Below are 26,962 nucleotides of genomic sequence, written 5' to 3'. Positions count from 1 at the left end.
GATAATAGATATAGGTATACCATGTAGCGCTACTATCTTATCGACGTATAATTGAGCTAACATATCTGAGCTATACGTCTCTTTGATGGGTAGAAAATGAGCTGACTTAGTCAGTCTGTCTACTATGACCCATATGGTATCATTTCCCTTTTTCGTCTTCGGCAACTTGGTGATAAAATCCATTGTCACCATTTCCCATTTCCACTTGGGAATTTCAGGTTGCTGAAGCAAACCTGACGGCTTCTGATGCTCAGCCTTGACTTGCGCACAAGTCAAACATTTGGCCACATACTCGGCCACGGACTTTTTCAAACCAATCCACCAGTAGTTTGATTTCAAATCCTGGTACATCTTATCAGCTCCAGGATGAACGGAATATTTAGAGCTGTGGGCTTCCTGGAGGATAACATCCCGAAGTCCTCCATATACTGGAACCCATATTCGTCCGTTTAGGCGTAGCATTCCATCTTTATCGTAGGATAACTGCTCCTCAGTTACTCCTAACTTTTCTGCAGGATAGTTAGCTTCCAGCACAGCTTCCTTCTGTGCAGCTAACACCCTTTCATTCAAGTTATTTCTTATTTCAATGCGCTTGGCATTGATTCTGATCGGTTTCACCCTTTCCTTTCTGCTTAAGGCGTCGGCAACCACATTTGCCTTGCCTGGATGGTATCTTATCTCACAGTCATAGTCATTTAAAGTTTCCATCCATCGCCTTTGACGCATGTTCAATTCCTTCTGATTGAACAGATGCTGAAGACTCTTGTGGTCTGAATATATTATACACTTGGTTCCATACAAGTAGTGTCTCCATAACTTTAAAGCAAATACAACTGCACCCAATTCCAAATCGTGGGTGGTGTAGTTCTTCTCGTGCACCTTTAGCTGTCGAGAAGCGTAGGCAATGACTTTGCCTTTCTGCATGAGTACGCAACCCATGCCAGTATGTGATGCATCACAATACACCACAAATTCATCTATACCATCGGGCAACGTCAATACTGGCGCATTGCTCAACTTCTGCTTCAGAATGTCAAAGGATTCCTGCTGCTTAGGGCCCCAATCAAACTTAATCTTCTTACGGGTCAATGAGGTTAGGGGCGCAGCAATCCTTGAGAAGTTCTCGATGAATCTCCTATAATATCCTGCCAATCCGAGGAAACTGCGAATCTCGGTAGGAGTCTTCGGCTCCTGCCAGTTCATGACTGCTTCTACTTTAGCGGGATCTACTTGGATACCACGCTCGCTTACAATATGTCCAAGAAACTGGACTTCTCGAAGCCAAAATTCACACTTCGAAAATTTGGCATAAAGCTTCTCTTGATGCAGAAGTTTGAGAATACAACGAAGGTGTTTCTCATGATCAGCTTGGCTCTTCGAGTAGATAAGAATGTCATCAATGAAGACGATGACGAACTTATCTAAATAAGGTTTGCAGACGCGATTCATGAGATTCATGAACGCGGCTGGTGCGTTAGTGAGCCCAAAAGGCATCACTAGGAACTCGTAATGTCCATAACGAGTCCTAAACGCTGTCTTGTGCACATCTTCATCCTTGACCTTTAACTGATGATAACCTGACCTTAGGTCAATCTTGGAGAAATAGCTTGCTCCTTGCAACTGATCGAACAGATCGTCGATCCTGGGTAACGGATATCTATTCTTGATAGTGACCTTGTTAAGCTCACGGTAATCGATGCACAGACGCATCGATCCATCCTTCTTTTTAACGAACAATATTGGCGCTCCCCAAGGAGACGAGCTAGGTCTAATAAAACCTTTGGCTAAAAGCTCATCCAACTGCGTCCTCAACTCCTTCATCTCCGTTGGTGCCAATCTGTATGGTGCTCTTGCTACAGGTGCTGCACCTGGAATAATGTCTATCCGGAACTCCACTTGTCTATCCGGTGGCAACCCGGGTAGCTCTTCAGGAAATACTTCAGGATATTCCGAAATAACAGGGATATCCTCAATCTTCGGCTTCGGCTCATCTATGGTAACTTGTGCCATATAGATGATACATCCCTTCTGCATGCATCTGGATGCTTTGAGCATGGACACTTGCTCGGGCAATCCATGCTGGGTATCTCCTTGAATAGTAAGTGACTCACCAGACGGAGTCTTAACTATTACTTGCTTTCTATTGCACAGAATCTGGGCTTGGTTACTTGACAACCAATCCATGCCTATCACTATGTCGAATCCAGCTAACTTAAAGGGAAGCAAGGATAACGGGAAAGAATGATTCCTAATGGATATAACACATCCATCTAGAACAGTTGAGGCGGTTTCTATGGTTCCATCGGCTAATTCCACCTCATATTTCACACTTAAGGTTTTAACAGGAAGGTTCAACAGTTTACAAAACTTATCATCTACAAACGACTTATCGGCTCCTGAATCAAACAAGACTCTAGCAAAAACATCATTTACAAGAAACGTACCGGTAATGACGTTGTCGTCAAGGACTGCTTCCTTAGCGTCCATTCTGAAGACTCTCGCATTAGTCTTCTTCCCATCATCTGCTTTCCTCGCATTCTTTGGGCAATTTGGCCGGATATGCCCTTTCTCGTTGCAATCGAAACAAGTTGCATCCTTCATTTTCTTGCAATCCACAGCTTTATGATCTGTGGACTTGCAGATCCCACAACGTTTTTCTGAAGACTGGGATTTCGTCTCCAAACGACATCTCCCAAAGTGGTGCCTCCTGCAGATCTTGCATCTGGGTTTCTCACCCGACTGATGATCACTTTTCCTAGACCCCGACCCTTTCCTGTGGTCGTTGTTCCCTCTATGTCGCTTCTCAGACCTTCGTGAGGTGTCATCCTCACGTTTCCTTTTGTTCTCCTCCGAGCTCTTCATAGCTCTCAATCTTACCACATCCTGAGTGAGGGAGAGGGATAGATCTGCTACGGATCTAAATGTAGTAGGTCTTGAAGCTTTGACGCTTGCCTTTATCTCCGGTGCCAGACCCCCAATAAATCGAGCAATTCTTCGCGGCTCCGGGGTCACCAGATAAGGCACTAACCGAGATAAGGTGTTGAACGTAGTAAGATACGCTTGACAATCGAGATTCTTCATAACTAGAGACACAAAATCCGATTCAATTCTCTCAACCTCATGCTGCGGGCAGAAGTTCTCCTTAATCAGGGCCACAAACTGTTCCCATGACAAACCGTACAGTGTGGCCTTACCGGCAGCTTGTAGGAGTGACTTCCACCATGCTAACGCATCTCCCTTGAATGACTGGGACACGTACTTCACGACGTCCCTATCAGCACACCAGCTGATATCAACCACAGTATCCATCTCATCAATCCACGTCATACAATCGACGGCTCCCTTTTCCCCAGTGAAATGTCTGGGCTTGCAAGATACAAAATACTTGTACGTACAGGACCTGCTGTACGTGTCATGTTTCAGCTTAATCTCCTGCTTTGGGACGCTGCTGTGGTTGGAGGAGTGATTATCATCCTCAGCTTTCTTCGGCTCACTCTTTTTAGAGGGTGGCTTACTGTGAGCCTCAGAATGAGTCTTGGGCTTTGCGTGCGTTTCTGTTCGGGTCCTACTCCGAGTACCACTAGATTCCCTGAATTGCCTATCCATAGCTTTGGCAACAGCGTTATCTATCAGTGCTTGCAACTCTGCACCAGTAACGTGAATCTTTGCATTATCTGAGTGTTCCCCAGAATGACTGTTGGTCTCCTCCGATTTGGCCATTGTAGCTTTAAGCTACAATAAGGGACAAGGTCTAATTTAGAACCTAACAGTATTATCGTTCTAGACGATTTATTAACCATGGTATCAAGAACCTTAGCAGTTAATTTGATAAATTCCATTCAGGCTCATATTAGCAATCAAGGAATGAAAATATATATATATTGGCACCATAGGCCTAGTCACATGGACAATTACTAAATTATAAATTTAGATTTTTACAGGATTATAAATTGTATAATTAAACAAATAATCCTTTACTAGACAGAGAGTCATAAACCACAACTGTCACTATATGACATAGTCATAACCCGTAGGTATCAAGTCATTAATAGACTTGTATACAGATATAATCTGTAGATAAATTATTAAAAAGGGTGGCTTGTGTGATTTTACAGATCACGCTTGGCCAGGAATGTTAACATGTTTTCAGATGTTAACAGGGAGTTGAATCTTTTCAACCAGGTTTTACCATCATGGCCAGGCCTGTTAATAAGGCATTCAAGCTAGGTTATACCTTACTAAGATTCTTATAAAATGGCAAATCAAATAAAAATTGATATTTTCCATTATTTTAATATTGTATTCCTGCATATAAATAAAATGAGAAATTCAAATTAACCATTTCAAATTTCAAATAAAGTACTAGTACATCTTTGCCCTAAACGGGACTTTGAAATAACATGAATAACATGAATAACATGCCCACGCAGGGGCTAAACAACTAACAACAACAACAAAATAAAACAAACCCATGCAGGGGTTAACAGAACCACATACCCACGCAGGGGTAGAATAAGATAGATATACCCACGCAGGGGTAGAGTACAAGGATAGATGTCCACGCAGGGACATGAGTACATGAGACAAAAATCGAAGGATTCAATGATCCCTCTTGCTCTTACCCTTGAGCAGGTCAAACACCTTCTTGAACATGCCACTGGTGCGATGGCGATCAGCTCGCATCTCGTGTTGAAACTCACGTCGCATGCTATCAATCCCATGCAAGATTTCCTGAACCTGCGGCGGCGACATCATAGGCGCCGGTGGCGGTGGCTGGTACTGCTGTGGCTGCGGTGGCTGGTACAGCTGCGGCTGCGGTGGCTGCTGGTAACCCGGAGGGTAACCAAAAGTAGACTGCCCAGCAGCCCAAGTGTCTCCCAATGGACCACTAGGTGGGAGTGAGCTGTAGTTCACAGCTTGCCAATAAGGGTCTCCTGTGTAATCATAACCCTGAGGGAAAACATGCTCGAACGGGTTAAACTGAGCTGCACTAGCATAAGCCGGAATCGGCTCTCCATAGTTCTGCGGCGGCAGAGGCGGGATCGGTACTGAAGTGACCTCCGATACGGGATGCTGAGACTCCCCCGTCTCGGACTCCCCGGGAAGAGACGTGTAGCGGCTGCTACCAACATGTGGAGGGGTGCCTATGCGAATCCCTCCGCGCGTAGACATGCGCGCATTCCTCCTTGGCCTCTGAGGCGGAGGAGGTAAAACTGGTGGCGGCGGTGGTGACGGAGTGATCACGTCACGCCATAGGGCCTCAGATAGGTCCTGCGGTAGAGGCGGCTGCTGCTGAAGCTGCTGCTGCTGCGAGTGGTGCTGCGAGTGCACCGGCGAAACCTGGTGAGACTGGAGCATCGGAGAGTTGTGGCTGGGGGTGTAATACCAATCATGCTGCTTAAATCTCTCCTGAAAGCTGTCCCCACCATTGTAGGGTGATCCCCTAAATGGCGACCCATCCGATATCTCAATCGGATGGTTAGGCCTACCTGATGGCGGTAGCGAGGGGTCCGTATCCTCGTCGACGTCCATCTCGTGACCACCAGAAAAGTGGTCCTCCGGTCCAAGTGGGTTATGACCCCCTGGCTCATCCACAAAAGCATCAGGGTTATATAAACCCTGGTAGACTGGTGCGGGATACTGGTGCGGTGACTGATGCAAAGGTATGTAGGATCCATGCGAACCATGGGGCCCATTCTCCGAGTGGGGCCCAAACGAGTGGGGTAAAGACGGTGAAGTGCTTGCGGATACCGAGTGTCTAGCAGGCTCGGCGAAAGACCTCCAAAGGTCGTTGGCGGCTGTGTTGTGCGTGGCGGATGGAGCTCGCCTATGTGAGGGCCCTGCCTCATGGTCGTGAGACGTAGCAAATCCTCCTCGACCTCTCATACGGGGCGGCATAGTGATCCTGTCAAAAGTCAAACAAGTTGCACAACAAATATATAAGACAAAGCAAAATAATAAAAATAAATTAAACGAAATGTTGAACATTTCCTAAGTTCTTTGTCTAGACTCGAAAATCGAGGAATGTGCATTTGTGTAACTGAGATTAAACACAAAAGACTAGTGTTTAATTCACTCAGCGTTGGCTCTGATACCAACCTGTCACACCCCGATTTCCACGTGTCACCGGTGGGCCCGGTGTGGGGTACAGTGACGTAGTTGGCATCGTCATAGACAATCAACACAATATAATAATGCACAGCGGAAGCAGAATAGATACATTTCAACTTTAAATAAAGTGCAATAACAAATATCACAGTAGTTGAAATGGATCCACAGGCGGATCAAATAAAATAATGATAAAAATAGTTCAACAGATATATTGTCGTCCGAGCTTGCGAGACTATAGTGGACGCTCTTAGGAAACAACCAGCCTATTTCCGTATAGTACCTGCACTTAACCTTTTGGGAAAAATACGTCAGTTTACACTGGTAAATACAAATCGACTGACTCATTTTGAAAATGATTGAAAATTGATTTAAATGCACAAGGCATAAATGTTTTTATTAACTTGGGATAATTATATAATATAAACTTGTGAACGATTTACATGCACTCGTATCTTTGGTGGCCCGGGATCTGCTGTCCGGGCTAAGAATTAAATGACACACCACATTAAAGAGTTATACACGACGAGTGTACGCCTACACCCCGTGCTCTGGTCGTGGCCATCTCGTAAGATAATGCCAAGGATATCCGGGACACGGTCAATAACCCCCCAAAGCCTTTAAGTAAGACAAGACTGTTTAAACGAAGTCGCACAAGCTATTCAAGACTGTACACCCATAAGGAGCAGGACTTGTGCGCCCGATCAAGCGGTATTTTAAATACCGTACCCCAAGCCCGTATAGGGAAAATAAGTCAAAATGTATTTACCTGAGCAAGTATAAGTCACAAATGACAAGTGTTGGTAGCTTTTACCGGGCCTCCTAATCTGGAACAAAGGTTTATAATTAACCTATTAGATTCCTAACGGGTCTTTTGTTTAAGCCTAAGCTTTGACCGGTTAGTTTTAAGAATAATACGGTTTACGCACGATTAAGCGAAAGACCGGATAGAATGTGATTTAGACCCGACAAGTTTGAATACTTGTATATTATGGGTATACTAAATACATTCTGGATTTTGAAATAAAAATGATAACGTTTGACCCGTTTCGGTCAATTTACGCAAACTAGTTACGTAAACCGAATCGAACGCGAAAAGGGCGATACGGGTAGACAAATGATTCAAATGCAAGTTCCCTGATATATATGCTTTAAATATGATATAATATCAGTAAGTTATGTTCTATATTGCCCGGAATAATTTTAAACCCGATTTGTGCCTTAGAAGGGCATTTTGGTCATTTAAAAGATAATAAAAGAGTAAAATTAGAAATCTGAGTTTCGGGTCTGGTTCATACAGTAAATATACTTAATATAACATATTATATTAGTAGGGTATGACCCATATACCAAATTTATCATTTAAAACCAAACTATGCACCGTAGGGGTATTTTAGTAATTTCACAAGGGCTAAAAGTGCCAAAACTGGAAGTCTGAGTTCATATACTTATACTTACTGTTTTTATATGAAAATATGCTAAACACATCAGTAGGTATAGGTCTTATATGTTTAAAACAAGTATAACGCTCAATATGCGCTTAAAACGCTAAATATGCGATTTAAGGGCGTTTTCGTGTTTTCAAATTAAATCTGAGATTTTTATATTTCCAGAATACTTAAAATAATTTATTCATCATATAGAATCAGTAGAAAAAGGTTTCGGGTCAAAAGGATGTGTAAAACTCATTTTATGACTAAAACGGTCAAACCGACATAAGCCGAAATGACTAGGCGATCTAGGATCCGCTCAGCCAAAAATTAATTAAAAATCATCAAAATTCCCAGAATATTATATTACTTCTGTTGGTAAAGAGTTTCGTATCAAAACGTGGCCAGAAACGGGTTCTACGCGAAAAGGACCGTGTATGTAAATTTATAATATAGTTTTACGCTAATGGCCATAACTCACAATCTGGACCGCCAACTGATCCGAAATTTTCGGTGCAAGTTTATATATTAGAAATAAAGATTTCTACTCTTTCACATTTCCAAAAATCACGTTTTATATCAAAAAGGGCAAAATAGTCAACTTTATGCATAAATCGGAAACATGCATTCGAATCGGCTAAGCATAGACTTATGACATAAAATTTCCAGAAAGTTTAACTAAAATGCCAATGGTCAAAAATGCTCTAAAATACAGATCTCACACATGCATGTACGGATCCGAACCGATAGTTTACGAAAAAGTCGTTTATTAAGACTTTCGGTTCCAATCCGGGTTTACACTAAAGATCGTCGAGTTGACCGTGGTAAAATACATTCTTATATTCATAATAAAGCTTTCTATGAAGATCAAACAGATTGCATGTCATCTATATCATTATTCATGTCATTTTTCACAAAAATTGCTTCTGTTGACTTTTTAGAAATAGGTTTGACTCGACATTTAGCATGCATGTAGTGGGAATCAGAGAGTACCCTTTTGAGGGTTTGTTTCCCATAATATTACCAACATATATCAGGTTTCAATTCGAGAAATGACCGATTCAAACTTATTTAATCAGAAAGTCAAAGCTTATGAACAACCAGTTTGACTTTTAGCAATAATCACAACAAGAACGGATTAAAGATTGAATTGAGAGCTTACAAGAGTCCTATAGGTGTTTAGTGAACACTAGAATCAGCTTTGATGATCGGATTAACTCCAGAAGGTCTGCCTTGAAGGTTCTTGCAAGTGAGAGCTTTTGGTTACTATGAAAATGCTCAAGAAATGGCCTTGCAATCCGATTTAAAGCTGGAATTTGAGGCTTACTGTTTGCCTAGCCATGCATGGCATTTGATTGGAGCAAAAGGAGGCGAGTAACAGCTGTTTACAACCCAAAATCGGACCCAAATCAGCCCCAATGCGAATTTCTGTCGCTGGCAGACCCACGCGGCCCGCTTGGGTCAGTCCAGGCGGGTCGCCTGACCCCCTGTTCAGCCAAACAAGTTTCAATTTTGGCAGAAATGGTCCCTGAGCTTGTACGCGATGTTTCGGCTACTTTTCTCGACCCGTAAATCCCCAAACTTAGTTTCTAAGAACCTTAGGACTTTTACCAACATGGAAATGTCTTCGGAACATTTTGCGCTCAACCGAAAAGCCCTGAAATTCGACGTTGACGCTTTTAGTCCTTTAAGTACGGTTTTGGCCATAACTTTCTCATACGTTGACGAAACCTCATGAAATTTTTACCACATATTCTAGTGAGTATATTTTAGCTTTACAAAGCTTCGGGTCTGCCAAAAGTTCACTCAGAGGTATAAATTAAACATGTTGACACTTTTGGCCCCTATAGTTTGAAATACTTCACTTTTGTGCAATTTCCGCGTCGTATGATCCATGAACCATCCGTTTAAGGTTATAAACATTATGTAGGGTTATCATAGAGCCTATTTATCCATTGTTGACACTTTGGACCCTTACGTTCCATAGTTTTCACTGTTTGTCACTTTTAGTCCTCCTAAAGTATGTTTTCACATACCGGAACCTTATGACACGTGTCAAGACATTATTGGACGAAATTTTTCGAGGTGTTACAATAACTGCTAAGATAACAAAAAATCAAAGTTTTTTGAAAAATGTCACTGGTTTTCAAAAACTGATTGGTAAGCTGATCTATCTTTCTTTGACCCGGCCGGATATCAGTTATGCTGTGCAGTTTCTGAGTCAGTTTATGCACAGCCCAACTGAAATGCACTTGGAGATTGCCTTAAGGTTGTTAAGGTATCTCAAGTCAGGTCCAGGTTGTGGTTTGTTGTTCAAGAAAAGTGATAAACTGGATTTAGTTGGTTATGTGGACTCAGACTGGGCAAAGTGTCTGTCTACAAGAAAGTCTGTAACTGGTTATTGTGTATATCTTGGTGGTTCATTAGTTTCTTGGAAAAGCAAGAAACAGAGCACTGTTTCTAGGTCTACAGGTGAGGCTGAGTATCGAGCCATGTGTTCGGCAACTTGTGAGATCATGTGGTTGCTGAACTTGTTAAGGGAAGTTGGTGTTAACTGTGAGTTGCCAGTTAAGTTATATTGTGACAGTAAGGCTGCTATATCTATAGCAGCCAATCCTGTTTTCCATGAAAAAACCAAACACTTTGAGGTTGATCTTCATTTTCTAAGGGAAAAGGTTGGTTCAGGGATTATTGAAACTGTTAAGGTTGACTCTGAGAGTCAACCTGCAGATGGTTTTACTAAAGGGTTAAGTGTTGAGCAGCATAAGATGTTTTGTGAAAAATTGGGGTTGGTAAATTGGTTTTCGTATTTGAATGAAGAGGGGATGTTGAAAGAATAATATATTGTATCATTCAAATATCTTTCTGTTATGTTTGTTCTAACCAATTTTTGGTAAGTTGTTATAACAGGTTCTATATTGGAGGGGCTTGTTGTAACTTTCCATATCTTATCGTGCATCTGTGAAAGTGTAAGGGCCTGGATGAAACATAAGATATTTTGAGTATAAAAGGGTGCTTCTCTCTCTTGTTCCAGATTCTTCATCTCCTTCACTCGCTCAAATCACTTTCACTTTTTGTATTACTTGTATTGTACCGATCTGCTTGTGTTGTTGGTGAGATCTCATCTGTGAGATCAAGCAGTGTAGATCAGGTTGTATTTTTCTTATTCTTGTCTTGTATTGCTGTAGATCAACTGATTAAATCAGTTGATCTGAACATTTGTTCATATAGATCTTACAGTTAGTAAGATCATTGGGTATTGGGGGTATTTTTTGGTTTGGGTGAATAATAAGATTTTGGTCACCGTTTTGTCGCTATTGTTGTGTTCTTGTTCTGTGTGTTTGATACCATAAATTTCTACACTAGATGCATAAAAAAAATAGTTTCGGGTATATATGTTCAGGTATAGGTGTATATGTTTTCGGGTATGTGGGTATATAACTTAATCCCATACTCGAATACTCATCCTATGTATTTCGGGTCTACCTACTGGTTTCATTGATTGCCATCTCATCTCTAATCCCCTGTAATGGTTCAACCAGTCCGGTTAAAGGCAAATTATATAATTACAAAATGAGGTACAAACACGATAGCAAGATGATATCAGTACAACCCAGACACCAGTAAACTATCAAGAGGACAACATACTTCACTAACTGAAACGGCAATTGCACTAGTGAGACCACTCCATGCTTTCACTTCCTAGCCTGTATTTCACCCATAAGAAACCAAAAGAGTCTTGACGTCCTCAATGATCTTATATATGGAAGACTGTTGGATGAGAAAAAAAACTTTTTAACAGTTTTCCATAAGCACCAACACATACTGTAAAAATGAAAACTGAAGGTATCTTGCACCATTGGTTGATAGTAGCTAGACCACACCATGTTAGCGATCGAGCATGAAGTATCTGCTGTTTCTGGCATATCCCAGCATAACGGACAATTTACAATCCTAAGCCAATGCTCCTTTCGCCAACTTGACCAAAGTGAGTGATCTCTCTATCTTTGATCTCCACCTAAACATGTCGATTTTTAGGAGAACCCATTTGTTCCGGTCAAAGCTATAAAGAGAACTAGAGCACCTTGCTGGTTAATTCTATTTATAACAGTTTTGACAGTGAACGATCAATTTTATATACCGGGTTTTTGATCGAGTGATTACGTATAAATTGGAAACCATGTCACAACATTGAGTTCGGTAAGGTGGTAAACTATTCTTTGACTTTGGATTTATGGGAGATTTACCAGCCAAATTAAAAAGCCGGTATTACTCCTTGCTCATGTGGAAACCATATATAATCAACTCCAATAAATGAAATTACGTTGCTTCATACCAAAAACACTAATTGATACAAATATCTTTTGTTAACATAATCAGTACCTATTATGTATAAACCGGAAATTACTAACCATGCACGCAAAGTATTTGATCAATTTCCTCAACCAACTTTTTTTTTTTTCAAATGGAACATGTTTTCAACTTATTGGAAATTTGAGAACCTACTGTAAATTACAGACCCGATGTATTCAAAATCACAAACATTAATATAATGTTTGGAAAAGAGATACCAACAAAACTTATCATCCATATATTCTCTGATATCCACATTAATAAAATCTAATCAACAAATCAAATATCATCATCCATTTAATTCACCAAGTCTAACATAAGGAACTCTAATATTTCAACAAGAATCAAGAACTTGATAAGCCATCAAACTGCGTTGTTCACAACTCCACTGGTACAATGGCAAAGCATAACTTTCGGTTTTTACGAAACGCCCACACTTGAATCATCGTATCTTTCTTCAGATCCTCATTATCAGCCACAAATTTGTTCCAGTTTGTCTTCAACACATAGTTGTCCGTCTGTTGCAAATGCCACTTCTTCAACCACAGCGGTCGCTCATACATTCGCAGCTTTGAACCCACAACTCTAACCTCCATACCATCTTTACTTTCATCAATCATTCTTATCTCCTCATCCGTCAAGAACTGATGTGGTTGTGTTTTCAGTTGCAATATCGGCATGTTTAACCTGCTTTGATCTTTTTTCATATCACTTTCATACAAGACTTTCTGGATCACAAGCTTCATGTCTAGACCACCCATCTCACCCGTGATGAACCGTTTCAACTGAACGATTGATTCGTTGTTCACCACCGGCACATGCTCCTTCTTCTTTGGCATCTTCCTCTTCTTTTTGTTGTTATTGTCCTCCTCCGTCAACGAACATAATTTGCGTTTCTTGATCATTACTTTGTTGGTTGCTAACGTGTTCGCAATAGCAAACAACTCCCCCTTCGTATATGATGTTTTTATCTTTTGGTGATGATCATGACCATCTTCATCTTCCAACTGTAAACTACGATCATTGAACAATGCCGGTGTGGCGAATGGAGCATGAAGGTTGAGGGACAGAAGAAGATTGTTCATAGTTGTTTTCGTATATGCAGAAGAAGAATGTGTAATGTGTGTGATTATGATGATAACCAATTAGCCTGAGTGCTCATATATATACATATGGATAGGAGTTTGATCCTTGTTGGTCAAGTTTAAAGATTCTAATTAACAACGAGAAAATCTGAGTACAAGAATGTAATTGTTATGGAAACTATATGTTATGCTTATCCTATTTCCAAATATTTATTATGACTTCTTGATTTAAATTTTGAAATTTATTTTTATATTTTTAATTATTAAATTGTAACTAAAATGGTTAAATTCAGTTTGTTCAATCAAAATTGTGTATCAAATGTTATCGAATAACAAGAAAATCTGCCAATAAGATTCTAATTAGAGTTAACTGCCATTTTCGTCCCTGTGGTTTGGTTACTTTGGCCATTTCAGTCCATTTTTCAAAAATGCGCCATTTTCCTCCCTGACGTTCTGGAAAGGTGCCATTTCAGTCCAAAAATCATAACCCAGTTAAGTCGGTTAGTAAATAAGGACTTATTGTGTAAATTTGTAACATAAAGGACTGATTGTGTGAATTTGTAACACCACCACCACTAGCCCTGCCACCACCACCACTCCGCTGCCACCACCCCCACCACCCCCACCGCCGCCGGTTCTCTCTCCCGCCTCCTTCTCTATCTCTCTCTCTCTCTCTCCCCGACTGTGATGATGATTGATGAAGATGAGTTGCAGGTACCCCGCCACCACCACCCCCACCCGTACACCGTCATTCACCACCATACCCATCATCCGTTCAAACCGTGTCAAACCACCACGTACCCCATCGTCTAACCCCACCATTGTTTCACAAGTTAGAGAGAAAAGAGTAGAAAGTGAGAGTGTAGATCAGTTAAAAAAAACAAACCACCATCTTCATCTCCACTACACTGCCACACCACTCGAAATCTCCACGTTCGTTCCTCCTCAGCCGTATTCCACCACCATAAGCCTCTACACACCTGTAACCCATTCTTGTGAAGTTGCTGCTGTTGTGATTATAAAACATAGCAGAATAGAGAGAAAGGGTTTGCTGTTGTGTGCTAGGAGAGTAAGAAGTGTGCGAGCGGCTGATGCTTTTAGATTTTTAAGGTTTGGGTGTAAAGATGATCTAGAGAGAGAGAGAGAAACAATATTGGACGGTTGGATCTGGATGTTTTGAATATTTAGGGTTCCTCTTTTTTTATTTCTCTTTTTATGGTAATGGTAACATGCATTTGCAGCTTTAAAAATTTTCTGCCATTTTGAATGGCAAATTGTGTAGCTTTTCAAAAATTTCGCCATTCCAAATGGCAAAGATGCAGATTTTGAATATTCCTGAAAACTTATGACATAGCCTAGGACATGAAAGAATTCGCCATTCCTAATGGAAATGGCATCATTTGTGAAAGTTTTTTGAAACCGGCATTAGTTGTGATCATGCTTTGAAAATTAGCACTACTTCTGCAAAAAAAAACTCTCACAACGATCACCAAGCACATCACCACCGCTGTGTTCGGAGTTCTCGAGACCACCGTGCCCGATAACCACCTGAACTTAACCTGAACCTCACTCCGGTCATCGTTCACCACCATTGTTCACCTCCGTTCATCGTCGTCATCCTCTCCGACAACCCTCGTTCACCGCCGACCTCCGCGGTGAACGAGGTGGAGATGGTGGTATGAGATGGTGGCAGATCGGAGTGGTGGTGGTGGCAGTGGCTGTGGTGGCGGTGGTGGCTGTGGTGGCGGTGGTGGTGGCAGCGGAGTGGTGGTGGTGGCAGGGCTAGTGGTGGTGGTGTTACAAATTTACACAATCAGTCCTTTATGTTACAAATTTACACAATCAGTCCTTATTTACTAACCGACTTAACTGGGTTATGATTTTTGGACTGAAATGGCACCTTTCCAGAACGTCGGGGAGGAAAATGGCGCAGTTTTAAAAAATGGACTGAAATGGCCAAAATGACCAAAACACAGGGACGAAAATGGCAGTTAACTCTTCTAATTAATTAAGGAAACTATATGTTTACTTATCATATTTTGAAATATTTATTATGCCTTCTTAATTTAAATAAATTTAATTTTAAATTCTTAACCTTAAAATTGTAACTTAATAGTGGGTTGCACCCACACTTCGCGGCGGGGCGAACCATTTTCTAACAAAAATTAAAAGGAAACATTGATAGAGTGGTAAAAATAGCTTGTTTTACATCGAGCAAAAAGCAAAACAAACACTAAACCCGATTTTGATAATACCAATACATGGATGCCGCAACGGAGACTCGGTTGTAATTATATTTCAGTGCACTCCTTATACTAAATAACAGAGAAAACTAAAAAAAATACAGGTGTAATATGACTAAAAGAGTATAAACACTAAATAACAAAGAAAGCTAAAAGAAAATACAGGTGCAATATGACTAAAAGAGTATAAACACGTGTTCATTTTATTGTTTTTAGCTAGTTTTAGTTTTTTTTTTTTTTTTTAATGGTAAATTTGGATCACTGATTGACCACTAGAGTGTTATTGTGCCACCAGCGGAACCATCCAATCATATCATCCATCTCCAGTAGGCGTAATATCTATACACCAATTCAGGAGGAAACCCAATAAATGTGACAAAACCCCCTTATGAGAATCGAACGCAGGACCTACTGGTCCTAAAGCCTTATCTCACCCCAAAGATGCCACTAGGCTATAAAGCCATGAGCTTTAGCTAGTTTTAGTTATTAGATAATAAAAGGGGAAAACATTTCTAACATTAAACAAAAATTCTCTCTTTAAATTTAACTAAAAAAACATGACACATCTAAAAATACCAAAATAAATTCGTTTCCCCCTGGGTTTTGTACTTTTTTGTCCGGAAAAGTTTGGTGAACAGTAACCATTTTAACATAATAGTTTTATTTTTTACTTACAACATTTGTCCGTTTGTCTTTTTTAGAAAACTATATACGCTGGTGCATTTTATTTTCTTCTCGACATTATAATTTTTTTTATCAAGATTTTGATATAGTTTAGTGAAAACGAACTTGTATTTGACACAGAGGTACAGACCGTACGGTGACGAACCAAGCAGGTGCCGACTGAATAACATCATTACCGGTATCGGTGTTATTAAAAATGGTATCGGTATTTATTTTTATGGTTACGATCAATTTAAAACACAACTTTATTTTTTAGATCACATTATACATTTTTTTAATATGTATATAAACCTTTTTCTTATACGTCGAAATCAAGGCATACAAAATTTGAGATCATCGCCATAAGGGGGCGGGTAGGCCTCCCCGGGTTCCAACCCAAGTCAGCAAACCGCCGCCACCCCGATGAGTTGGCTTGGCCAGCACCCAAACCCGCTTGACATTCGTTTTGTTCGAGATTTTTTTGACCGTTTAATTTAATATTTGACCGTTTGATTTAAAAAAAAAAACAAATATTCAAATTCAGATACTTACCTTTCCTCTATATAACCACCCATACTATCCAACCAAACCACAAACTCTCTACATTTTTATATTTTCATATACCTCTTCTCTCTTTCACATTAACACAACCTCTTCTATCCTTCACATTCACAAAAGTATGGCAATCCCCGTCGTATAGCTAACGTATGGCGGTAGCTATTGAGGATTGGAGGTACGGAGCTCAAAGCCTACATATGATATGCCCATAGGTGTACGGTACCCTACTTACAATTAGTATTGACTATGTTTCATCTTCAAACATTTACATCTCCCCAACTTACCTACAACCAATGCGACTCAAAAGAGAACAACATATAGATCATGTTATAATTAGGTTGAAGCTAGTTCACCAAAGCAAAAACATAAACCACCTTTTGATTTTCATTAATTTTCAGTTATGAGTTACATAACCTGTTTGTGACCCATATAATCACTTTTCCCCTAGTGATCTTAACACAAACAAATTAACCAGCAAACGTACCTAATAAATCATACTTATAGCAAATTATTGGTAAGGTTCGAGTAGGATGGGATGAGGCAAATATTTCAGCAAATCATCTCAACAAATCCACATAATCATGTTCACCATTAGAGTCACCAAATGTGATGACATGCTATTGTGATTCACTAGTCTCAACATAACATACATTCATATACTTTTATCTATATTAATTGACACACCACGCTGTTGGTATGAAGAATTTGATAAAACACAGGAATTTGGTATAGAAATTTGCGGTGATTAAAAACACGAGTATATATTAAGAACAAAGATTAGACAGAAAATTTATTAACCAAACCCGCACCACATCAGTCATATTCCTTTGTTTCGCAGCGCAGGGTAATTATTAACTACCCAATAAGTGGTATTAACTGTTTAATTTTCCTAACCATAGTTTTAACCCTTATTTACACAATAACAATGCCAACATACAAATACAATATAAATACACAATCTAAGTTTAATATTCAGTAACATATAAGCATCAAGTTCACACAGTATAACCAAATGATCAAGAAATTAACTAAATGTTCAAATAAAACATATGAATGGTAAATAAACATAAACATAATGCATGCATCCTCAAGAGTCAGAATCCACGACTTCAACAACTGGTTCCTCCACACAAACAACGGCAAAACACAACTTCTGATCCGATCCACGAAACGACCACACTTGAACATTCGAGTCTCTCTTCAGATGCAACTTATTCTCCGACCAAAATCTATACCAGTTAGTCGCAAACACATAATTGTCAGTTTTTTCCATGGGCCACCACCTCAAACTCATCGGATCCTTGTACATCTCCAACGTTGGCCCCAACAACCGAACCTCAATCTGGTTTCCTTTTTCTTTCTTAAGATGATCCTTCTCATCCTGCGTCAAGAACTCATTAGTCTGCAGTTGCTTAAGCGGCATGTTCAACCTGTTTAACCCATGCCTGGTATCCGAATCAAACAACTTCTTCTGTATCACAAGTCTCACGTCCCTACCCTTCATCTCATTCACAATAAACTCTTTCAACCCCTCCGTTATCTCGTTCACCACCACCGGCTTCTTTGGACGGTCGTCTGCCTTCTTTGGTACTTTTCTTTTCTTACTACTGGCTTCTCCGGTGGACGGTGGCCGTTTACTCTTTGATATCTTCTTCTTCTTCCCGGATGTACGGACGGATTTAGGGTTTGACTTGTTTGTTTCTTGTTCACGTAACTCCTTGTCACGAAAGAATCTTAACTTCTCGTTCGCAAGTTCTTCTATCTTGCGCAGGTAAACACTGTTTTCTGTCGTCAATCTTTTCGGGTTACGTGATCTGATCACGGGTGCAGTGTCTGACATGATCACGACTGCATCCGCCATGAGTTCTTCTTGAGTTTGTGAATCAAAGAATGCAGGAGATTAAGCGAAGTTTTGATTAGAATTTTGTGGGTATGCAATTAGTTGTGAATATGGATGGGTACTTATAATAGTGAGTTGTATTTGTGACGAAAAATCTGGTTCTGTACGATATAGATTTGCATAAGAATAATATTAAAAGGAATTTTAGGAGTACAATTAATGAAGTTAATAAGTTTGGGATCTCTTTCCATATATTCGGTATTTTTTTATATACAATATTTAATGAGTAATGTACAACTTTTTGTTGTGATTCTGTATGATCTTCTATGTTCACGCGAATAATTTACGATATTTTAGGAAGAATAGGGTTTCCTTACAAATACCAAGATAATTATACAACTAGGGAGAATAGGGTTTTCGTACAAATACAAGATAATTATACAACTAAAATTTGGTCATGGTACAGCCTTTGGTGCATAGGGTACAACTAGTTATAACTTAGTGGGTTTAACATAAAGGAGATTAAAATAATAAAAAATATATGATATGATGATTAATATAAACAATTTTTTATTATGAGATTTGAATAAAACAACAACTTTTGTTTTTATCAATATTTTTTAACCCTAATATCAGTTATCTATTTGTAAGAATTTAAACCCATAAATCTATATTTGTAAGACTTTAAACCGGTGTCTTTTACGTTTGTATCAAACGAGTTGACGCTAATTAACCCGCGCGTTACGACGGATTGTTGATTATAAATGACTCTTGTATCAGCATATGAGATGACTTCATAAGTTTTTATAAAACATTCTTTTTCATTTTGACCAACCTCCAGCCTACAGCATCACACAAAAGCGTTTTTAATTAAGTGTTTTGCCTAAGCATTTTAGTGATCTCGTTTTCACAAAGCAAACCAAATTAAACCCTTTTTAATTAAATTAACAAAAAAAAGCCATTTTTATGACGTATGTTCAGTTTGTTAAAAACATTTTAAAAGCTATTAAAAAAATATTTAATGAAAATTAAGTTACATAATTTCTTTTAATTAAATATCAATTTTATTAGCAAAATTCAAATATAATTATAAAATTAAACTAACAATGCAGAACATTTCCTAAACACTATAGCTTATAAATACATGCTTCTTAAAATACAATATTTTATTGAAAAAAATTGTTTAGAAAATCATTACTTTCAAATCTTAATGTCCAATATTTAACATAATAATATAGTTTTCTTGTAGGTAAAGAAAAAAAATTCAACTGTGACAAATATTTTAATATTTGGTTAATAAAAAATTGAGACATAATGATTTAACATTTTGACATGTATTTTTAACTTATGCATAATTTTCAGTTACTTTCTATACTACTACATATAATATTTATGTTAATCTGTTTAAAAACAGAATTCAAACCCAATTATAAACAACGATATGCATCTTACTTCTTCCTTCCGGTTTGAATATATTACATAACATTTTTTTAGAAATAAACTTTTAAATATTTTTTTTTCATAATGATACTTTTTTTTTGTTTAATCAATCTCTTATAATAAAGCAAAATAATGTTGACTTATTGACCATGATGTGGCATAGCTATTTAGGCAGATAATTAGATTTTGAGCGGCAATCTTCCTTACTCTCCATTCTCCTTCAATTTCAATTTCATAAGCGGCAAAAAGGTTTTCTCAATTCTCCTTCAATCAATTTTGTAATGTTCTTCAATATGGAAACCTAATCTCTTCTCAATCAATTCCAATCATATCCAAAATAATGAATCCGTTCCCATTATCAATTGTAAACCCTTGATTGATAACCAGATTCTTCACATGGCTTCTCAAAACCATTATTTTGATTCCACGCCACTGTGCTCTCCAACAATCCCTTCAAAAGCGGCTACACGAGAGGATCCCTGATTCCATTCAAAGCAAGCAATGATGTTCAACGAGCCGAGTATCAGCTTCGTTAAAGCTCTCAGGTTTGGTTTGGTTTGATTTCAATTTTAGGTTAATTTGATTTCTCATTTGTGTTTTACTTTAGATCAAGTTGTTCTTTCGATTTTGCATTTCTTTTTCACCATCTAAACGAAGCAAAATAACTCTAAAAATATAATGGGATAATCAATTGTTGATTCTGAGATAATGCGCATATAATTTTAAGGGAAACCCTAACATCAAATTACAACATTATGAAGAGATTTTATTGATTCGTTTGGTGAATTAAAAAGATGTAGGCAAATGCTGGATTGGTGGTTGGATAGCATAAGAGGGATGAGTTGATCTGCGGAATGATTCCGATGTAGCGGTATGTGTTTTTTATATCTTCTTCGATACCTTTTGTGTAGATGTAACAACTGAAACACCAATGTGATAGAAAAATTACATTACAGACTTTATTTCGATTTGAGCTAATTATATTAGTGAAACACCAGTATGGTTCTGTTTTACGTTTTATGTGAACGATTGGTTAATTAAGGGTATGTATGTTATATGTGATTTATTAACATAAACAATCATTGTTTACAGATTTGTGTATGGTACTGGCATCACATTATGGATATGGCTGAGAAAGATGATACAGAAGGGAGGTGTCCAGCGTGTCGTACGCCTTATAACAAGGAAAAGATAGCGGGGACTGCATCAAAATGTGAAAGGTTTGGTCTCACACATTTGTTACATCGTAAGCTTTGACTTATATTTGTTCTAGTGGTTGACGTTTGACTTCTCTACTGTGCTATCAGACTAGTGGCTGAAATGAGTGTGGAGAAGAAACAAAAGTCTCAAAAGGGGAAAACAAATGCTTCTAAAGGTAGAAAGCATTGCGGGACTGCCTCTTAATTTAGCAGATGAAGAGGTAATCTCTTTTTTCATCCTTACAAATTTACATTTGTGTGTGTGTGTTTTTTTTCTAAAATTTTTGTAGTTTCTATATCTCGGACAGCAGTTGGCGCCATACATCATTTTGCAAACAATACTTGTAGCTTGTAAGTCCAATGTTCTTGAGTGATCATATATTTGGCATTGTTAGTTTCTTTGGTATGAGCGATATTTATCTTTGTAATATTTACACTATACAAATATATTACTTACTCAAAGGAGGATGAAGCGGTTCGAAGTATACAGTCAGTACATGGGTTTGTTTCGGAGGGTAGACCATTGAAGTTAGTATCTAATAACACAAACCGAGAGTTTCTTTTTTATATTTTAGGTTAACATATTGGAGTTTTATTGCAGAGCCTGTTTTGGGACTACAAAGTAATGTCATGCTTTCAGGTTTGATTTCAGTTTTAGGTTAATTTGATTTCTCATTTGTGTTTTATTTTAGATCTGGTTGTTCTTTCGAGTTTGCATTTCTTTTTCACCATCTAAATGAAGCAAAATAACTCTAATATTATAATGGGATAATCGATTGTTGATTCTGAGATGATGCGCACATGATTTCGAGGGAAACCCTAACACCAAATTACAACATTATTGATGAGATTTTATTGATTCGTTTGCTGAATGAAAAAGATTTAGGCAAATGCTGGATTGGTTGTTGGATAGCATAAGAGGGATGAGTTGATCTACGGAATGATTCCGATGTAGCGGTATGTGTTTTTTATATCTTCTTCGATTCCTTTTGTGTAGATGTAACAACTGAAACACCAATATGATAGAAAAATTACATTACGGACTTTATTTCGATTTGAGCTAATTGTAATAGTGAAACACCAGTATGATTCTGTTTTACGTTTTATGTGAACGATTGGTTAATTAAGGGTATGTATGGTATATGTGACTTATTAACATAAACAATCATTGTTTACAGATTTGTGTATGGTGTTGGCATCACATTATGGATATGGCTGAGAAAGATGATACAGAAGGGAGGTGTCCAGCATGTCGTACACCTTATAACAAGGAAAAGATAGTGGGGGCTGCATCAAAATGTGAAAGGTTTGGTTGCACACATTTGTTACATCGTAAACTTTGACTTATATTTGTTCCAGTGGTTGACGTTTGACTTCTCTACTGTGCTATCAGACTAGACTGGTGGCTGAAATGAGTGTGGAGAAGAAACACAAGTCTCAAAAGGGGAAAACAAAAGCTTCTGAAGGTAGAAAGCATTGTGGGACTACATCTTAATTTAGCAGATGAAGAGGTAATCTCTTTTTTCATCCTTACAATTTACATTTGTGTGTGTGTGTTTTTTTTTTCTAAAATTTTTGTAGTTTCTATACCTCGGACAGCAGCGGGCGCCATACAACATTTTGCAAACAATACTTGTAGCGTGTAAGTTCAATGTTCTTGAGTGATCATATATTTGGCATTTTTAGTTTATTTGGTATGAACGATGTTTATCTTTGTAATATTTACACTGTGATATGTTTAGGCTCTTTTGCAAGTTGAAATCAGTCTATTGAAACATAAATAGAGGCAGCAGCACCTGTTGTTGACTGTGAGTATTTGAAGGAGATAGAAAGGAGTCGTCGTGATCTTCGTGCTCTCATCTCCAACAAAAATGTGCTCCTATCATGCTTTGCTTAGCGTACGTGCTTCATATCATTTTGTAAATCAAACGATTTCATTATTAAACAATATAGCTAAAACAAGACTGTTTTGATATGTAACTGATCCTTAATGTATTGATTGAATTGAGAAATACAACGCATAGCTCTCCACTTAGGAGACTAGAATTAAACAATAACAGAATGTACAAGCTAATACTGCATGGATAACAGAAAAGTACAAGCTAGAACAACTAGGAGCTAACTAAATAACTGAACATGTGACTCGAATAATAACTGTCTGATTTTTATAGGGAGTATGGGGGGATCTGTAATATGGTTATGCATTATATGGTTCTTATTCACTTGCTGGTTCCCTTTGGTTGTTTAAGAATTTGGAGAGGTAAATAACTTAGCGATTCACAGGTTCATTGGTTATTTAAGAACTTATTATGTTAGTAGGTTATTAGTTTATTTGCTTAGTGACAGGATTCTTTTAATTCAGCACATTGGGGATTCAACTGACCTGACCTTGAGATAAAGGTTATCTTTTACAACTACGTTGTGAAGCGCCAAATCATCAACTCACGGTATCCGATGTCCAAATAGACAAGTAGTTTAAAACTGAAACCGAACACTCTTTTGGAGTATTCTTGAACTGTGAATTAATTTTGTGGTATCTTTTTGCAGCCTGATAATTGCATCACAGTTATTGCTTGTGGATGAAGTGATTTGTGCAGGTCACATATCTTAATCTTGTAAGTCTATTTTGACTTAAATCAAACGAGTCAAGTTAAAAAATTAGTTAAAAATAGAATGGCTTAAATTGGTCGAACAAATCAAATAGGTTGAAAATACTCCCATATGGTTAAAAGGCTCAAATTGTACGTTTAAAAGTAAAATAAGTATTATAAATAATGGATACAAAAAACTTGATTTTAAGGTTGTAAATGAATAAATAATATTTATAAGTTTGTTACATATAAGTTTGATTTTTTAAGTCAAACTTGTAGAGCTAAAGTGAACAACAGGTCCATCTATATTTCTTCTCATGGACCTGTGTATACATCTTTTGTTTCTTTTAATTTTAATACTGTATAAATGAGACCTGCAAAATGAAAGTGTAGTTTAAAGCAACAGGTGGTGTTAATTTTTTTGAAACATTACTCATTTATTTAAAGCAACAGGTTGAAGTCATGCTTTTATTTACTTTGTCAAATTATCTTAAGAACACCCGTAGTTGGGGGTTTTGGGGCGTTTTTCCCTAAAAAAAACGCCCCACAACGCCCAAGGACCGCCCTCTGGGGGCATTTTTTCAAAAAAATTCTCCTAGGCGTGCTTTTATCAACGCTTCTCTTTAAATTGTTTGGCCAATGAGATCATTCCAAATCAAAGATCATTAGTTTTAAATTAAAAAAAAACAAGAACATAATAATTGGGTAATCATTGATGGGGCATTATTTGGCATTATCCCACTATGTCCATTTGTGAAAAATGCCACATAATGCCCCTTTGCTGACTGGGATAACACGTGTCACACAATGCCATGGATGGGATCATTATTCATGTGTACCACTACGCATGGTGTAAGGCTTGGTTATTTCAAACCAATTTTACACTTATTTTTTGTAATCAAATTCTTTCTCAATTTCATGGTGATACTCTACACTTTGTTCTTGCCCAAATCTTAAAAATATACCCACATATTCATTTTTTTATAGCTGAAAACTTTTTATAAGTGAAATCTATGTAAAGTATTCTTTTATTTTGTTGCAGGAGTTTTGTTTAATGAACAGCCGGTGGTGGTGGAGGGAGGATGGGATGAAGGAGACAGAGAAGTTGGCGAGAGACTGGAATAACAAAATTGGTCAAAGGGTTGTGTATCAACTAAAATCAGACCTGAAACCGTAAAACAATGGTATAGTTGTTTACATGTGTGATTTGGTGTATATGTGTTTGTTTGTAGTAATTCTATTCAGTTTTGGACATGAAATTATATCGTGTTTGATAAAGCTGATTCTATCAATATAACTCCGTTTACTCGAGTCATGAACCGGCCGTGCTCATGCGGTTAGTATCAGATAATTAGTGGAATGCGCTAAGTCCTTTTAAAGTAAATAATGATCACTTTGTTTTAATGAGTTTGAATTTGTATATTAAAGTAGTTATTTTTCTTATTAGTCACCCGTGTGTCACACGTGAACTTAGACTAGTATATGTATAGATTAGAAAAAATAAATTTATAATTTAACTATGTACATTAATGTCTTATACAAATAAGTAAAAAAAAAGCATCTCAATAAATGTGGTTTTAATTGTTAACTCAATTAACCGTTAAAATGGGTAAATCACATTTTTCGTCCTTTATGTTTGTACCAAATTACAACGGATAGCCTTTAACTTCAATAATTACACTCACAATCCTTTATTTGTAAAACTCATTACACCGTAGGTCCTTTGTTACTAATCAGGTTAAAATTTTCAGTTAAGTTTATTCACTTAAGGGTATTATGGTTAATTCATGTTTTTATTTAAATGCTTAATACATAAAACCAAAAAAAATACATACACACATCTTCTCCCCCAATTTTCTAACTCTAAAACCTAACATCCACATCTTGCCGCCACCACCTCATCCTGCTGCCACCCTACCCCAAAGATCAACAAACACCCTACCTGAATATCGATAATTTTGTTGACAAAAGGTGATTTTTTAGTGTTGTTAGTGCCAGATACATCTACGGGTTATGATTGCTTTGCTGCAAGTGGTGTTGCGAGAAAGAAGACGGCAGGTGGCTGATGTAGCAGGGGGTGGGGTGGTGGCTGGTGGCGGGGAACGCAGATCCGGCGACCGGAGAACATAATTAGTAGGGTGTTTTTGAATATAAATTTAGATCATATCTACTCTATATTCTCTTGTGTCTCCCAATCTCTGCAATGAACAACCCCTCATTTCTTTTTTAACTTTGACCATGCACCTCCCTTTTTTTGTTCCCGTTGCCATTGCAAATCAAACAAATAGAACCCAAATCTGTCATAAACATCAACTAAACCCATATTAAACCAAACCCAAATTTCCCAAATCTCCAAATCTTTCATGTAATATCCAAATTAAACAACATCTAACTTGATTCTCCTTTTTGCAAAACGTCATCTAATTTCCGTTAGGTTTCTGTTTGCTCAAATTTATGGTTTCATTGAGCGATGGCTTCGAAGCTGTCACACCCCGATTTCCACGTGTCTCACCGGTGGGCCCGGTGGGGGATTACCGTGACGATGTTGGCAACAATATAGTCAAACCACACAATTATATAATGCACAGCGGAAGCTTAAGATAAATATATAAACTTCAACCTCTGGTTGTAATATCAAATGTATTACAGAAGTTGAATATATCCACAGCGGATCAAAAATCATAAATATTGTTCATTCAGATGCAACATCGAGTTTGCGAGGCTATGTACGATGCTTAGGACGCCTATACCAGCCCATTTCGTATAGTACCTGCACTTAATCTTTTTGGGGAAAATACGTCAGTTTACACTGGTAAATACATTCAACTGACACATTTGAAAATGTTTATTTAAAATTGATTTGAATGCACAAGGCACAAACTCTTTTATAACTTGGGAAAATTATTAAAATCTTGTGAACGTTTTACATGTTCTTTTATGCGTTCAGTAGCCCGGGTCGTGCCGGGTTAAAGATTTATAGACACACCACATTGCGTAAAACCGTAGTATAAAAACCAACGGCTACGTCTTTTAATTTAATGTCGACAATGTATACCGGGTGTACGCCTACACCGGGATGTCGATGGTCGTGGCCATTTCGTAAAATGATGCCAAGGATATCCGGGACAACGGTCATTAAACCCCCCAAAGGCTTTTAAGAAACAAAACTGTTTAAATGAGCCGATCATATTATTTAATTAACCACCTAAGCGATGGAAAAATATAATGCTCAATCAAGCGGTATTAACATACCGTAACCCAAGCCCATATAGGGGAAATAAGTTAAAGCATTTACCTTTGCAAGTATATTTCCTTAATTTGATTAAATCGCCGATAGCTTTTACCGGGGCTCCTAATCTGGAATGAAGGTTTTAATTAACCTCTTAGAATCCTAACGGGTCCTTATATTAGCCGTAGCCTAGACCGGTTGGTTCCGATATATATAGATATGG

The 26,962-nt window shown here is 38.0% G+C and overlaps 2 protein-coding genes across 2 annotated transcripts; both read right to left on the bottom strand.

The window, feature by feature from the left end:
* Positions 1 to 12,268: 12,268 nt before the first annotated feature.
* LOC110920259 (B3 domain-containing protein At2g31720) lies at positions 12,269 to 12,976 on the bottom strand. Its single transcript, XM_022164479.2, has one exon. It carries the CDS (start codon positions 12,974 to 12,976, stop codon positions 12,269 to 12,271), a length of 708 nt encoding a protein of 235 aa, XP_022020171.1.
* Positions 12,977 to 17,527: 4,551 nt separating this feature from the next.
* LOC110917551 (putative B3 domain-containing protein At2g27410) lies at positions 17,528 to 18,301 on the bottom strand. Its single transcript, XM_022162078.2, has one exon. The coding sequence runs from the start codon at positions 18,299 to 18,301 to the stop codon at positions 17,528 to 17,530; it is 774 nt and encodes a 257-aa protein (XP_022017770.1).
* Between the last annotated feature and the right edge of the window lie 8,661 nt (positions 18,302 to 26,962).

Source organism: Helianthus annuus, chromosome 16 (assembly GCF_002127325.2).
Source record: "Helianthus annuus cultivar XRQ/B chromosome 16, HanXRQr2.0-SUNRISE, whole genome shotgun sequence".
Lineage (NCBI taxonomy): Eukaryota > Viridiplantae > Streptophyta > Magnoliopsida > Asterales > Asteraceae > Helianthus > Helianthus annuus.
This window is presented reverse-complemented; position numbering and strand designations above follow the sequence as displayed.